General features: G+C 37.0%; 1 protein-coding gene across 1 annotated transcript in view; it reads right to left on the bottom strand.

Annotated features, from left to right (window-relative positions):
* The window catches only part of LOC132046606 (protein SWEETIE), a 32284-nt gene that overhangs the window by 4670 nt on the left and 10837 nt on the right, over nucleotides 1-16777 (bottom strand). Inside the window, exons 12-39 of the mRNA XM_059437286.1 lie at nucleotides 16473-16598; nucleotides 14864-14967; nucleotides 13461-13593; nucleotides 13283-13389; nucleotides 11551-11661; nucleotides 11290-11457; nucleotides 11057-11143; nucleotides 10754-10847; nucleotides 10542-10610; nucleotides 10335-10457; nucleotides 10181-10249; nucleotides 9987-10091; nucleotides 9703-9791; nucleotides 9093-9249; nucleotides 8239-8388; nucleotides 7386-7435; nucleotides 7119-7218; nucleotides 6957-7013; nucleotides 6042-6109; nucleotides 5146-5239; nucleotides 4527-4750; nucleotides 3040-3184; nucleotides 2876-2944; nucleotides 1548-1601; nucleotides 1306-1392; nucleotides 1098-1226; nucleotides 800-1003; nucleotides 222-665 (exon numbers count right to left, since the gene is read on the bottom strand). Coding sequence (XP_059293269.1) covers nucleotides 222-665; nucleotides 800-1003; nucleotides 1098-1226; nucleotides 1306-1392; nucleotides 1548-1601; nucleotides 2876-2944; nucleotides 3040-3184; nucleotides 4527-4750; nucleotides 5146-5239; nucleotides 6042-6109; nucleotides 6957-7013; nucleotides 7119-7218; nucleotides 7386-7435; nucleotides 8239-8388; nucleotides 9093-9249; nucleotides 9703-9791; nucleotides 9987-10091; nucleotides 10181-10249; nucleotides 10335-10457; nucleotides 10542-10610; nucleotides 10754-10847; nucleotides 11057-11143; nucleotides 11290-11457; nucleotides 11551-11661; nucleotides 13283-13389; nucleotides 13461-13593; nucleotides 14864-14967; nucleotides 16473-16598 — 3417 coding nt within the window. The remainder of the gene's footprint in view (nucleotides 1-221; nucleotides 666-799; nucleotides 1004-1097; nucleotides 1227-1305; nucleotides 1393-1547; nucleotides 1602-2875; nucleotides 2945-3039; nucleotides 3185-4526; nucleotides 4751-5145; nucleotides 5240-6041; nucleotides 6110-6956; nucleotides 7014-7118; nucleotides 7219-7385; nucleotides 7436-8238; nucleotides 8389-9092; nucleotides 9250-9702; nucleotides 9792-9986; nucleotides 10092-10180; nucleotides 10250-10334; nucleotides 10458-10541; nucleotides 10611-10753; nucleotides 10848-11056; nucleotides 11144-11289; nucleotides 11458-11550; nucleotides 11662-13282; nucleotides 13390-13460; nucleotides 13594-14863; nucleotides 14968-16472; nucleotides 16599-16777) is intronic.

Genomic DNA, 16777 nt, shown 5'->3' with positions numbered 1-16777 from the left:
ATCAAGGTTAAAAATTAGAATGTCAAACTGAAGAACCACAACATGGATAGTCTAAGAAGAAACCAAATTTATCAGTGTAGCAATAATTACAATCTATGTAAGAACCTTAAAATGCACACCCAAGAAAAATAGAAATAGTTGTCATATCCATAATGTGAATCAGATAGAACGCACAACTAATTTAGAGTTACTTAGCAGGAAGAACAAGACATTGAAAGTACCTGCAGCAGTTCTTGACAGGAATCCATAGTGAGAAATCCTACACTGAAGAATCTCTCCGCTAACAGGACTTGAAACACAGGCAGAGCAACTTCACACAACTCCAAAGCAATTGACTTTACTTCTTCACTAACACAGCCACCATTGACTGAACCAATATCTAGCCTAGATTCACCAAGAACCGAATCTTGCCCCTGAAATAGAAGAAGAAGAACAAAGCCCCACAAAAATCGAAATTCTTCTGAACCCAACTCGACCATGCTGTAACCAGAAATTAAGTCTGTAATAGACCGGTTCTCAGTTTCTGATGATCCTTTTATGTAAGTGGTTGAAGGAACTGCATCTAATGCCACGGCTTGCATGATCAGGGGCCAAGCTTCTTCCAGACATGCTAGCAACTTAGTTGAAACTAGGGTAGACTGAATCCCATCAAGAAATGGTTTCCACTGCATGTAGTGCATATTCCAACATGGGAAAGAAATTGCCAGAGTTAGAAGAGAGAGAGAGAGAGAGAAACTACTTAGAGTCCTACTAAAAGGAACAATTAATAAAGACAGAAACATAAGAACTATGAGCTCACATTTTCTTTAGGAAATGACCGAGTCCTGATATAGCTGTAGTCCTTCAGAAGACAGAGCCAGTAAATTCCAAGAATTTTTGAACTCTCAGAGAAAAGAGGCAATAAAGCTAAATATTCATCAGAAATCTCCTTCTGCTGATTTTTCAAGAATGCAAAGGTGTAACATTTCAGAGAGGCATGTGCTGTAAGGAGTCTCACTTTGATCTGGAAAGATAACATTGATTAATAGGTTATTAGATAAGAGATAATTTGGCTATCCTAAAGAAATTTTAAATATTTTGGACATAAGTGAACCAACCTTGCATGAGACCCATTCTGCAAAGGATGGATAGTAAAGGTCACTGAATTCATTTAGAGGGCGTGAAATCAATGAAAATATCCGTTTTACAGCAAGTTGATCCCGACTAACAATTTTACATGTCAATATCTGCAATATTCACACGTGATCCTGTTTAAACTTACATCAATTAAATTACACCAATAAATGCATCTCGGTAATCAACAACCTTTGTGGCGAGCTGCAAGCCGGCTTCCAATAGGACAGGACCGGAGGACGAGTCCAATGCAGTTCGAACTGCAGAAACCAATTGCGCCTGAATAGTAGTGACATGACTAGCTTAGTTGAGCTAATATCAGTAAGGATTTTGCATCATTTTGAATTGTGCCTTTAAACTCGATTATTTAAGATATTGAGGAAGTATCCTAGCTGCTCAGCAGGATAAACTGAAAGAATGATCCAAGGACTTGCCTGATACTGTTCTAGAAGAAGGTGACCAGGAAGCTCAGGGTCCAATGTTCCAAACTGAAATTTATAGTAACAGCATTGACAACACATGATAAGCATGACAAACTACAAATGAGCTCAACAAAGATAAAGTAAGAAAGGACATAAGGATCTTGGTGCGCCAATTATATGCGGCACTAAAATGAGCAGCAATGACCAAAGATGTAACAGCAAACTTTGCAAAGTATCTTTGTGCAAAGAATAATCAGCATTAGTCCTCTCGAGGAAGACAAGAGAAACTTTTATCAGAGTCGTGCATAAGCAGTTGAACCAAATGCTCATCTACTAAAATAGTTACCAATAAGATGCAAATCAGGGAAGATAGGTGAATTTTGACAGAAACATGACCCAGGCTTGGTACTATCCACTGTCAAAACTGAGAGGTAATTGAAAAGACAAAGGAAGAGGAAACCATCTTACATGAAAAAGGCTGACAGTGTAAGTATGTGAGCCCTGCAACTAATATTCTGATCTCAGAGCACTTAATGTTTTGAGGTGTTCAGAAGTCATAAGCCACTGCTTTCAGAAACAATGTGAAGCCATGTCTTTTCTTCACATATTACTATCCTACCTTTAGCCCTCTTGTAAATGCATACTGTCAGTCTTGACAGATATATGAAAGAACTAGTAAATACTTAGCTCAAACAAAAACGTACCCTCAGTTTCAAGCATTACTCATAATGCAAAGTTCTGCTTAATACAGACAATTTATTTACCGCTTTCCCCAGCTCATGTTAGTCCATTAAGTAGATGGGGAATCAATGAATGGCTTTTACAGACCAGCAGTTACCCGAAAAGGAAAAGGAAAGAAGGGAAAAACTAACCCTCATATTGAAAAGATAAGGGAGCTGAAACTGTTCAGTACGTCTACAACTAATATTACTAATTTCGATACACTAAAAGTCAAGGTTCTTCGAAGTCCCATATAACATCATTCAATCAAAATTAATCAATCAACCTTGCCTCTGTCCCAAGTCAGTTGAGGCTGACTATATCATCTAACCATAGCGCTCTAGCTCCATTTCATTCCAATACTAAATAATTTTCCTTTTAATGTAAATCAGGGTTTATTGAAATTCCAACATAATATAAAATGAGAAATTTGTTTGTGTCTAGGAATGTCTTGAAAATGTTCATATATATTTAGCATTACAGTTCTTCCTGTTTGAAGGTTAACTAGATCTATAAAACCAAATTCAAAGTCTGATGTCTAATAGATGATGCTATACCAGTTGAAATGACCGTAAGTGAATAAGTCTAACCAACTAATTGAATGAGCATTGAAGCAGTACCTTATCAATAATAGTACTCAGTAGGGTCACACCAACTGGCCGCATGTTCTCAAATTGAATTGTGCTAATCTGTAAGAGGTGATGGGAGAGAATCAATTTTTTTCCTTCAACAAAGCTGACTTTAATAGCATCAGTCCAACAAGGTTTGATTTCAAATTTAGCACCTGATAAGCAAGTGAAACTAGTTCTTGCAATTGAAGAACCAGCCAGTCTCCAGAAGTCGATCCACCGGCAGGCTGCTTTCTTGCCAACGCTATGTCAAAATGCGCTGGATTCTTTCCAACTGCTGCAGGAAGATGACTCAAACACCTAAAAGCCGGAGAAGATTATTCAGAAGGATACATTTTATGTAATATATGAGAAAGATTCTCTCTGGAAGAATCAAAGAGAATATGAGAAGGTACGGCACATAAAATGGAACTAAATGAGGATTCTGTTTTCATTGTAATTTGAAGCGCAGATAAGCTTGTGGATCTGGAGAACTTCGTATGAAATCGCATCAATTCACCAATCCTAGATCTTGATGCACTCACGATATGAATGAGCAAAAGCAGTTCTGAAAGGCTAATCCCATGAATAACTTATTTGGATTGAGCACAAGATATAACCATATTACTTGGCTACAAGCTTCCAAGTGAACCTATCAAAAAAGCACTCCTAGATAAGTTTACTGAGTTAGTTAACTGCACTTATTGTTGTTGACCTTTAGCCGCATTTCAGTTGCCGCATAAAGAACTGGGATATCAAGAGTTACAAGCGGAAACAAATTGCCTTCTGTATCACCCTCTTAGGGCTGTTATTGCAGATTGCAGATACTTGCTAGAAACCACCAAGACAAATATCATACACATCTGGAGAGAGGCTAACCAATGTTCAGATCTTAAAGAAGGTAACAAACATGAACAAGAGCTGCTAGTTTGGGAGGACGCATTGAAGGATATGGAGTTTTTGCTCCTGGCAAATTTAAGTAATGTAGCTTTCGAAAGATCTTAGTTGTTCTATTTAGTTCTTTCCAGTGTACCCAAAAAAAATCATTCTTTTCCTTCTCAAAAAAAAAAAAATTAAGAAAAAATCATTCGTTTGGGCACTTCTTTTTGTGAAGAATAGTATAGCTATACATCCATCTGAAAGAAAAAGGGTAAGGTAATAATAAGGTACAGCAGGATGACATATAAAATTTGTGTAATCTTAACAAAGCGACAGCAAATTTCATTATAGAAAACAAATTTCAGCTGGGAATTGAATATAAAGAACCTTAATACTATCTAAATAGCAACCTATAGTGTGAGGTAAAGTTGGACACCAAAATTGTAGAAAATAGATGCCTTCCATATTCTGTTTATTTCATTTCCTCTGCTTCTTTGGCATTGATGATTTACCGTCTCTGTTCTTGACATTTCATTATCCTTTAGGAATTGTTTTATATTGTTCATAAGAATAAGAACTCTGTTGGCTGATTATACAAGTTTGAACGGTGTGTTGCAGGGAACATTGAACATCTAGATGATGTCAAAAGAAAATGCTTACAAATGGCATACAGGAGAGCTGCAGTTCTAGGAAACTGAGAGCCGAGCATAAAACCAAAATCGCTCAGAGAGTGGAATAAGCTAATATCAGTCACAATACACCAGGAAAACAACTGGCTACTCACTCTGCAGCAAAAACTCTTGTTCGATATCTGAGGTGCTTGTCCCTAGGAGGATAGGCAATCGGATGATTGCTTCCATAACCTTGAAAGGTTCGGTTTTGGGAGCTAGACACCATGTTCTCATCGTCATCTCCGATATTCAGTCTAGTATCACCATCCAGACCACTTGAAGAATCATTCTGTGAACTGTCACTGGTGCTGATCACTCTTGAGGATGACGAAAGAATCTAGGCACAATAAATAGTTTCAGTGAAGCATTTGGATCACGCTAGAAAAAACGAAGAAAAGGAAGCTTAACGCGCCATGTTTCAGAAAGCAAAAATGCTAGACAGGCAAGGTATAGATTAGGGAGAGCATAAATGCTCGACTCAGGGCTGTGAATCACAAGCAGTCATATGATAACTGATCTAACTTGCTACATAATCCTTGAATAAGATCATAAATATTTAACAGAGGAGTTTTGAAGAATCAATTTACCCTGTTCAGTCTAGCTTAATTTTAGAAAATGTAAAATGGTTTCATATGATAACTGCAAACTTTCAATTTTCGGAATAGCTTAACTAGTCCCGGAAGATGTTGGCCAGATTAGAAGAATCAGTAGGCGATACAGATGATAAATTACCATGTTGCGGCAAATTGATAGCCATTGTGATGGCCGTAATGGACAAGATGCATAAAGCAACCGCATAACGGTGGTCCGTGCTAAGCTTCCAATCCTGCAAAAATTGGAAGAATTCTAAGTAAAGTGCAAGATTAGTACCAAAAATTTGGAAGCATCAACTTATAGATAAAAGGCAAAAGTTGAGACAATTAAAGCAAAAAGGTGTAGCAAACACAAAGCAAATGTAAATCTATCCAGGTAAGATTATTATAGAGCACTCTGACAGGCAAGCTAGCAACAAAAAAATAAATACAGCAAACACTGCTCATGGGGGTAAAGAAAGAAGATGCATGGTAATAAAAACTAGTCTCATTCAAATAGCTACTCCCTTAGTCCCAATATATGATGATATCAATATTTTGGGAGTCAACTATTGTTTCTTTTTCTTTTTTTCTTTTTTATGACAAGGGAACCCACAGCCGCAACCCTTCAGGTGCGCCCAGGGTAAACCCCACTCCTGTGCAATAGCCCGCAAACCACAAGAAGAGATAACCCGCACTAGGCAAGCCCCATGCGAAGAGCTCGACCCAGAAGGCAAATCCCCTGCTGTCGTAGGTGAGACCTCCATTATGGAATCCCAAATGCTCAACCAATTAAGCCACCCTTGCGGTCAACTATTATTTCTTTGACTACAATTTTCTCAAGAATTACACTAGTTAAAAATTTGGAAGTTGGTTATGTTGTCCTTGTATATGAATCTATAACTCATATCCAAAATTAGAAAACCAACACCAGATGCTAGACCTAAAACTAATAAACCTAGCCCAAACAAACAGAGAGAGAAGCAATCACCAAATTAGAGAACAATTAATGGAGAAAAGGGTTAGGATAGGCTTGTGTGGGCATAATCAACTTACTCAGCATCAGTTTCCTCATCCAGCATATGGAACAATGTATCTTCAATATGCTCATTCATGATGGATCCCTGCATAAATTCAAGCATCTGTACTAAGATATAGCGTAAAGCAGACAAATTTGAACTATCTCCTGAAATTTATATACTTATTGCTCTTCATAAACTCTTCTCAAATACACGTTACATTACTCATTTGAAGAGTTTGTTCTTAGCATTATGATTTACACATGTTGTGTTTTCCATGCGGAAAGAATTATGAGAGCAGTTTGATGGAAAGAAGGTTTCTTCTGGATTCAGAATGTTTCTAATTCTACGGGTTTCTTGGGAGGACTACTTAAGGACGCTAAGAGAATGTACAGCGCGTGCTTTGCGAGCCATATGCTGAGGATAAAGTAAAGGGTATCTTCAAAAGAAGAGATGAAAGTTTGAAGAAGAAGATTGACCTTGTTATATGCAAAAAAAATTCATTCCTTTCACCGGTTCAGTGGATGTCGTCAATGAATACGTGTAACCTCTTGGTGTTTTTAGTTTCATACATGGGATATATATACTTTAGATAGGGTTAAAGGGATCTGAACCCAATTGATGTTTTGCTCTTGCAGGATATTCAAGAATTTAGACTTGTGAAGAGTATATTTTATTGCCTACAACACCATAAAAATAAAAAATAAAAAAATACCATATTCCTGTTTGACATAGATTTGAACAGAGAAATAGTGTTACTAGAGCTTAAGCAATTAATTTGACTATTGAATATTAGCCTGTCTTGATTAGTATTTGAGCAAGCTATATAGTAAACAACAAAGGGGTTTAAAGCATAAAAACTGCTATAGTTCCGTCCATATCCCTGACAACTTCCATAACCTAGCCTTAAGGCATCAAAATATCTAAAGCACATAGAAGTCAAATTACTTACTGGATCCTTTTCAATGAGATGTCTCAGAGTGGATAGAGCTAAACGTCGCAGTGTTGGCTGTTGTAAATAAAATTCAGATGTTTCAGTACCCACATGATTATCTAAGAAAGGAGTCACTCCCAGACCCCCGGACCACCTTTTCCATGGGAGAGAAAGCACTACCTGTCTTGAGGATAGAGTTGGGAGCAGTGTCTGCACATTGTAATGCACAGTAACAGCTTGTGGTGCAAAAAGAACCAGCTGCTGAGTAAATCGGACATTCCTTCAAATTAACAAGAAAAATAACATAAACTCCAAACACTCAAGAAATTCAACATGAATATTACAAAGCTAGATGAAGTCAAATGACTTTCATGTGCCCCTGAGACCTAAACCACACCGGTCTCAAAACTATTGATTCTTATTTGGTTTATAGACAAGTGGCCATACTCATAAAGTGTTGCAATCTCTTGCCGGGAGCTGACCTCTGCAATGACAGACTGAAGAAGAACAAAAGATTAGAATGAAACTGGAAAAGTAAAGTTAGAAATCTACTAAATAAAAGAGAATCAGTGCTACTGAAGTACAAAGCCACTTCAAAATGATGTATATGCTAACAAACCTAATATGGCAGAAGATTTATTCGCTGCATGTGTTACCGGGAGAAAATATTTTATACCTATTAGATACCTTCTTGTTATAATTTTCATTTATACTTATGAGTTTACCTAACCAGAAAATTGCTAAAAGATAAATGGTTGAGATTAAAAAGACAACCCCCAAAGTTGATAGTTTGATGTTCAAACTCACAAAAACGATGTGAAATATTAATAATTGAAAGCTTTAATACACCCACAAAGACACACACACTAGAAATTTCATACATCTTTCATAACATGATTGAAATTATAAATAATGATTTCATAACAAATAGTACATTATAAATCCGACATTTGTCTCAGTTAAATTTGACTACATATATAGAAACTCTAACAAACATGATGAGTTTAATGAATGTCTAGAGACTTATGATACAATTGTAACCCATATGACTTTTATTTATCAATAAAATATACTTAGTTGCACATATGAGACCAAAAAAGGTAGTAATGAAATGACATAAACATTTCTCAATTCTAGAAACTTATTAATCTTAGAAAGTTTGCTTAACATTAAACTAGCTTCCTAGCATATGCATGTGAGTTTTGTGAAGTTCTTGCACTTATGTTTTCTTAAGGTATTGCTGATGTCTTTTATATAGATCAATTATACAGATATAAGCTTATATATTGAATTGACTAACCTTGCAGCGCGAGAAGAAAATGCTGCCAGGGGAAAGTTCAGGACCAAGGACAGCAACAATAGCATTTATAAGGCGGCCCACTGCCTGCTGCAAGTTAGTCGAACCAATCTCATTTGACAACAGAATATCCATCGCAAGGCTAAGTGTCGCCTGAAAGTCAAAGAAGATCAGAAACTTCAGTTTCAAACAAAAAAGTTGAATTAAAACCTAGAGGTGCCAAATAACAAATCCAGCCTTCCTTGTTTATCATATCAGAGGGTAACCTCTTGCCGCACTGTGAACATCAAAACATCAAATGGCTAATAAAAAAGGAAGTAATAACATATCAGGCAGAGAAGCTTTAAAGGCCTAACAGTGAACTCAAGAAAATTGCTGAATCAAGAATTCATCTTGATCAGGCTTCAATAGGAGGAGCAATGAGGAAGGATGATCACCCACTAACAAATCTCAAGATGACACAAAACCAAATGCTCTGGATAACGGAGCAATAAATTAGTAGAATGAACAAAAGTGCGTCTCCGAACAGAGGTAGCCAAGTAAATTTTAATGGATCTATTAACAAGACACGTTTATTGATATCCAAAGGTCCCTTCTTCAAAACTGTTAATGTCGACTTTTTCCATTAGATCCAACATGATAATTAGTTTCTTGATAAGGAAGATGTTCAAGAGAGAGCCATAAGCAGCTGGCTGAAGTTTGAGAGTTTCTAGCATTTATCACTTTGTTCAAGAGATACGTCTGACCTCCAATAAATCAGAAGATGGATAACTGATGTTAGCCATGATAATTTAAAAAAAAGTAGATAACTGATGAACACTGAGACACTGATGCATCATATTAGAGAATATAGTCACCTGAACATGAGAAATATAGGATAATCCAGCAGCCTCCACAGTTAACAGTAGACCATGCAAAGACCAAATTTGTAAGCCAGTGTTTGAACTTTTAGCCAGAGAAGAGAGAGAATTAACAGTAGCAGGAACCAAACTTGACAATGCAATTCCTCCTGCGCTGTAAGAAGGATTAAAAGAATGAGGACTTTGACAACTAACAAGCAACAATTCAAACAGCATACTCAGACAGACCTTTAAGCGTGGGAAGATAATTTTAGTTTCCAGAATGCATTATACTCAGACAATCAGTTATTACCATTACACATTTATTCACCTTAAATGCTGCTTTGCACATCAATTTGATATGTTGCCTCATGGACAAGTAGAATTATGGTGCATTCATACTTGAAACACTCAGCATAATTACCAACATCAAAGATCTGTTCTTTGGTGGGAAGGGGAGAAAAAAAGAAAACAGTAGCACCTCCAGATTCCTTAATGCTGAGGAATACAAATTTAACAATCTCAAAACAAAAAACAAAAAAGCCATAGCACCTCGAGATTATCAGAAGATGTGGAAGAAATGTTCATGCAAGAAAGGTAAATGCTAAGTTACATCACCCAAGCTTACCTGCGATGAATGCAACCAAGTGACAGAGCAACTGAACCAGCGTAGTTTGAATCAACGGCTGAATTTATATCACCAAGGAGCACTCTTGTCTGCAATGACACGTACCAGTTGGAATGACAACAGAAGATGAACATTTATTGGATAATTGAGGTTCTTAGGAACTCATTGTGTAACTAGGGTTCTTAGGGATTCAATAAGACTAGTTGTTGCATGACACTACAAGATGCAACTCAGAAAGCTGTCCTAGAACCAGAAGGTTATGAAAAGATACAAAAGGAACTAACCAATCTAGCAGTGAACACATCATTTCCTAGACGAGCTAATAGACCAAGTCCTTCAGATGATGCTCTGCGTTGAGAAGCACAGATGTCACCCTCAGCCAGAATGCTCTGTCAAAGTAAACATCCAAAGCTAAGAAACACTGAAAATGGTAAAGAAAGGCAATAGCACCAAAATAGCATTCAAAATAGAGAAGAACCTGAAAGATAGACTGTGCCAAACTAAGTACTTCCAATGGTAAGGGTTCAGGACGTAAAGCAAGCAAGGCCTGCGGGGAAGGTCAGCACAAGAGAAGCAGATGTAAGGCATGTAAAACTCCAGATAAGACAGAAAAAGTCTAATATTTAAATCACCTTCAGGCCAGATAGCAGGCCCACACATATGTTTGTAACACTGGTCGCATGCCATGCTTGTTTCTTTCCAGCTCTCAGACACTGCTCAACCATTTCTAGGAGTGAGAGCATTCCACCAATATCCTGAGAAGAACAATGACATACTAAGTTGCAAGCTACCAATGCCTCCATATCTACTTGGCCAGGGTACCAACCATATTCGCTTACCTCGGACGCAAATATGTTTCCAAAACAAAGGAGCTTCTGATTCACTAACATTTTGCTTATAGTCTCCGGCTTCATGATCAATAACACGTATTAGTAATGGATATCAAACAACGGGAAAAAATTGAAAACCTCTTCAGGACTTCTGAAGTTACATGGCGTCAATCAAATTATATTTTTCCTTCAAAGTCAATCTCTTCATGAAAGTTCTTTACCTTAGGAAAGCTCGGAAGCTCGTTATCCCATACACATGGCACGAGACCATCCTTTCCACCTTGAAATGAGCGAAGTTCATCCTCAAACAAATCCCTGGTTGAACAATGAACAAGATGAATGACTAATATCTACATTGGATTATAATTTATAACTTATAACTACCAAGTCAGAAGGAGACAACATTATGTATGATGTGCACATCATTAACCATACCATGATTAAGAAAACAAACTACTCACACAGAAATAACAAATGATCCATAGAAAGAAAGGAACAAGTTCCATGATTTTAGTGCTAAGTACCTGCCAGGGTTCCAAGGACCCAGCCAAGCATCTCTTTTGTCTAACAGCACCCGCAAGCATGAACTTTCCTCACATTTTGAAGCTTCCCTGTCCCAAAAAGAAAAAAGAATAATGAAATTGCTCTTCCAACAATGAAAAGAAAAAAGAGGAACATACATGCCCTTGTAGAAAAGAAATGGAAAATGGAGTGACCCTGCCAGAGAAATACATAATGAGCTGGATCAAACATTCACCTATAAGGAGTTGCACATATCTGAATAAGACGGGTATGGTCTCTTCGATATGCAGTTGGCTCTGAAATTGACTGATAGGCTATTAGTGTCTTGATGATAAATAGGTCTGATGCCTGTTTGACACTCAATTGGTCTTTGGCTGCCAACAGCAATATATATGATAGAGCCCTATATTAACAAATTCCACAAACATAAGTGACAGCTCCATAAGACTTTACATGCATAAACATCTATAAGAACATTTTTCACATGTATCATTACCTACTAAGGTATAGCAAAATTGGTTCAAGTAAGATCCCCTTGTTCACAGCACCAGAAGAGACAAAAGTCTTTATAAATGCTGTCAATGCATCCAGTGCAGCAGACCATACACTACAAATAACAAGGAAAAGAGCTTCACAAGGTCATATATAGTCACAGACTTCACAAAACAACATGAAAGTTTTATGAATTAAAATTGTACAGCAACACAAGGTGACATTTGCTTGAACACATTTTATCAAGTACACAATGCTGCAATGAGAAACATAATGAGAGAGAAGTTTAGAAATTATACTAATGATACCCAGCAGAGCATCAAATATTATCTGCTTTCCTAGCAAACATATGTCAACAATAGAAATGCAACTACACATTAGGTGAGTGAAATATATGAATTGTCTATATCCATTTCACTAGATTTAGGCCTGTTTCATTCACTACTCAATTGCCTTTTAGAACAAATTAGAGATTCTCTTAAAGTCAGGATTCTTTGCATTTCACACCTATCCCGCCAATGTAATACAATATCCGGCAAAAATTAAAGACTCCTGAATAATGCGAGTGTGTCAATAACATCCAAACCTAAGAAAGCGAGTTGGTATCAACTCTAGGGGTATTTTGCCGCCATTGTGTTTCTTCTATTTTCTAAGTTTGCATGAATTCCAAGTAGCAAAACATTCTTTTTTGATAACCGAGAAATCTCAAGGGCTAGTGACACACAGTTCAAAACTCGGTGATAGTGGGCCAGCTCCACTCATCTACCCTTTTCCACTTAAATACCAGCCTTCTGTCTGTTGCAAGGTTCAAACCAATGTCGTATGCCTAACCCACACGTCATGCGCTATTACCACTCGACCAAAGGAGTTTTCCGGAGAAACAAATGAAAAGAGGAAGGGGGGGGGGGGGGGGGGGGTTTGCCGGAGTAAGATGAAGAGGTAATCCATCGAATAAGAAACAATCACGTAAAAGGGGCTGGATTTGTTTGAATGTGTGTACATAATATATGCATGTATCTACTTCCTCCATATCAACACTGCTGGCCAATAGAATTAGCTAATCGGAACGACAGTATGGCCTTCAGGCTTCATCAAGCTGGTTAGGATTGATAGGGATACAATATTCACCCACAAATCTCTTTGCCTATCTAATCTCTCCCATTTGGTGCATTACGTGCAAGCACGGCAGCACGGGTCAAGGACATCTGTTCCTGCATTCACTCTCTTACAAAGAAGACTTCATCGTTAGGTATCCCCTATAAACCAAATCTGACTTCATCAATCTTGAAGTTCATTTCTCTCTATTATTTTTTGGCAATTGACACACTTGACAGCGAAAAGCCTGGACGACATATGCAGCACTTTTAGCTGTTTATGTTTCTGACAATAAATCTCTCATAGTTATCGTATCCATCCATCTAATGTGGGTTCGAGTTGTGATATACCGGCTTATCCAAAATTTAGGTTATCTAGGCTGACTAAAATGATATTGAATAGAAGATATGCACACAAGGTCACTGTATCATTACCCAGATGCATTTTTTCCTAAAATCCTACCAATATATTAATAAATATTTCTATATAGTTTAACATATCTTTTTTTTTAGGAAAAAATTACACTTGGCAGGTCAGATATGTTATAAATTACATATGGCAGGTTAAGTATGTCAAATTAATATAACTTAACATATCTAACCTGCCATGTATCAATTTTCCTCAAATTTTACATATCTAACCTTATGGTAGATTGGAGATCTTTTGCTTCACTGATATGGCGTTCGGGATTTCCTTGGAATGCGGAAGCCCACAAAGAAAGAATATCAAAAACTTGATCCTCAAGTTCCTGCACCGAATGAAATAGCACCATGAGAAACAAAAGAGGAGACATTACATCTACTAAACCAATTACTGTACCTCTTTTGGCATGCACGCAAGCAGTGAGGATAAGAGCATCCATCCAGCCTCTTTTTCAAAGGCTGCGGCCATAGGATTCCGACTTGATTCCATTATCATTTTCTTAGACAGTTCAACTACTGATCTGGGCAAACTGCATAAGGTCCCCAAAGAAAAGACAAGAAAAGATAAAGAAAAGTATGAAAGGACATGAATATATGATAATGCGAACAACCATAAAAATGCCTTTGACTGGAAAGATAAGGAGGCAGAGATAATAGTTGTAGTGACGGAGCAGATGACAAATCAAGGGAGAAAAGTCTACAGTCCTGTCGAATCTGTTTTCAGATAATTTCGAGTAGTGTTACTTCGGATGCCTAATATCAGAAGGACAGAAATAGGTAACTCGAAGAGAAATGGATTTCAGAAAGAACAATACAGCAGAGAAAAAAATCCGAGGAAATATACAGCTCAGTAACACTCTAAATGCGAGACAACCATGACAATGATACAACTGTTACCCATTATTCGTCAGAACAATATGAATGCCTAAACAAAGTAAATATTATGTATGTCAAATTTTAATGACAGCTAGGCACAGATACAACTTGAAAACAAGAATTCACTGAGGAATTAGTTAATCTACAGCAACGGGAAGCCAAAAAGTATGCTTAGCAAGATTTGCTAAATATTGTTTTCTTCTAATAACCGATCTGCTAAATATTGTTTTCAGTCAAATTTTCAGCGATACAAAGATTTAAAAGTATGCTAAATACTGTTTCCTGTCAAATAAATCTTCTCACTTTTCCCGGTAAAACCTATCGTCGCCCTTAAACAATAATAGTCCACTTTATAGCAATATGTTTGCAATAACATCTTCAGAAATGTTCAATACTATCACAAAATATTCCGCTAATTAGCGGAGATCATGAACTTCAAAGTTTCAAATATAAGGTCAGACTAGTTGTTCATGGCTGACTAATCTATGAAAAGTAGTGAGATTTCTACAGCTAGCCTACTCTTATATCATATTAATTTGCACATGTGCTTTAACCGAAAAGCAATTCAAAGAGCTATGGAGGAAAATCTGAATTTAACACTTTAATCAGAAAAGCTGTCCGCACAAAAAAGAATCAGCTTAGCAGGTGAGAAATATTTAAACGTCTCTCAGTTAAGTAGATTGAAGCTTTCTAGGAGTCAGGACTATATAAATTTCCCAAGGCGTCTATAAATGGGAAGCTCGTATTATAAGGACGAGACTAAGGTAGATATGCTAATAAGGAAACAAAGGCAAAACTGCAGAGATTCTGCAAACTGAAGAAAGTACATAAGGAAAACTAATTAATAGTCATAACTCGCATGGGTTATGCTTTTTGTTGGGAGAAAGTTGTAAAAGCTTGTACATAAATGGAGGAAGCCATTACCGAGATGGATAACCAAGAGGTAAGTTTGGTGAAATAGACACCAAAGCTGCCAAAACCGCAGCCTGACCATCTAGACACTCCAGTTCATACTTTAGATTAGTTCCCTGTAAATCACACGGAAAAATAGACCATTAAACTGGTTAGTCGCTGTAATAGGACATGATGCACAGCTGGTTTCAGGAGGAGGAGAGAAGGCATGGGACATAGCTGCTTTGACCCTAATTTGGTTACTATGGAGTGGGAGGAATAGGAGAGCGTTTTTCAGCGAGAAGAGTTGCAACTTATAGTACTTTTCATGTAGTTTTTGAATATCTAAATTATAATTTTAAAATATTAAATTGATCTAATCCAATTTAGAGCCTGTTTGGCTTAGCTTAAAAAAAAGTGCCTTATAAGCTGGTTTGACCAAAAAACAGCTTATAAGCCCAAAAAAAAAATAAGTTGCGGCAAAAAAAATAAGTTGGGCCACCGCAACTTCTTTTTTTTTGGCTCATTCTAAGCACTTTTTTAGCTTATAAGCTGGTTTGCCAAACATCTAAAAAACCAAAAAACAGCTTATAAGCTGTTTTGACCACTTATAAGCCAATCCAAAAGGGCTCTTAGCTCCAAAGATTGGTCAACTTGACTCACGAAAAGCGAAACAGGACAACTAATATGGGACAGAGGGAGTACACTAGCAAAACAAAATGTTGTCAATCACCTTGATGACAAGGACACGATAACAGTATCATGCCAAAAAGCTGAAAGGCCAGAGTTTGTCAGAGAAGAAAAACCAACTCAACAGAAACACATCTTGAGGAAAGTTTTTGGTGAAAAGACAAAGACACACCTCGAGGAATTTGAATTGAGGTCTTATTGAAAGTGGAACGTAAAATATTCCATTTTTTCATTTTATATGAAGATATTTAACAGCCTGGGTAAGGTCTGCGTACACTCTACCCTCCCCAGACCCCACTTGTCGGATTACACTAGGTTTTTTGTTGTTGTATATTTGAATGGAACTAGAGTCCAAAATGTTAAATTGACTTGCGTACTATATTAGAGGAACAGAAGAAAACATTAAAGTAAATTTTCTCAAGAAAAAAAAATATAGTTGAAGTAATGGTTGAAAAGTTTGTCTGATTGAGAAAATATCACCGCAAAAGTTTAAAATTCAAATAGTTAATTGATCTGAATTCTGGACAGTTGCATAAAATAATACTACTAATGAATGTAAGAACATCTCAAAAATGAAAACAATGTCATAAAAAATGAAGTGCAGGAACTCAGGAAGTATAAGCAAAAGCACAATAATTAACAGGCGAATCAAGACTATGATTAAGAAAAAGAGACAAACCAACGTAAGTTCCATTTGTAGAAATATTAGGACTTTATCTTTAACTTTAGCGGTGTGGTTGGCTGGCCTAGTGCATGGACCATAATAACAGTTAGACAAGACATGCATAACCTATTTCCACCAAGACATGCAACTTGGAGCGATTGGATAAAGATGTTGAACAGAGTACAACCATCATGACAACCAAAAGCACTGAGAAATACAAAATTAAACCTGCTGATACAGCCAGGACAAACTAGAGAATTGGGTACTAAGTATTTATCTTGGCTTTACCTTTTCAAATGAAATATTTTCTCTAACTGCTCCAAGCATTGTTATTGCATAAGAAATCAAACCACCAATACATGTAGGATCAACCTCAGCTAACGCACGCAAGGTCAGAGCAGCCTCAACACGCACCTAATAAAGCAATAATCAAGGGGTTAGGAAACGGTTAGCAACCACCAATGAATTAAAGTAAATTATGGATTCAATAAAAGACCTTGGGTGTTCCAACTTGGAAGTATATAAACATATTATTACAAGTCTAAGGCATAAACAGGATCTCTTTCCATCCTTCCCTACTCGGCCTAACTCAA

This window comes from Lycium ferocissimum, chromosome 2 (genome assembly GCF_029784015.1).
Source record: "Lycium ferocissimum isolate CSIRO_LF1 chromosome 2, AGI_CSIRO_Lferr_CH_V1, whole genome shotgun sequence".
In the NCBI taxonomy this organism is placed as follows: Eukaryota; Viridiplantae; Streptophyta; class Magnoliopsida; order Solanales; family Solanaceae; genus Lycium; species Lycium ferocissimum.
The sequence above is the reverse complement of the archived record's forward strand: the minus strand, read 5'-3'. Positions and strand labels throughout refer to the sequence as shown.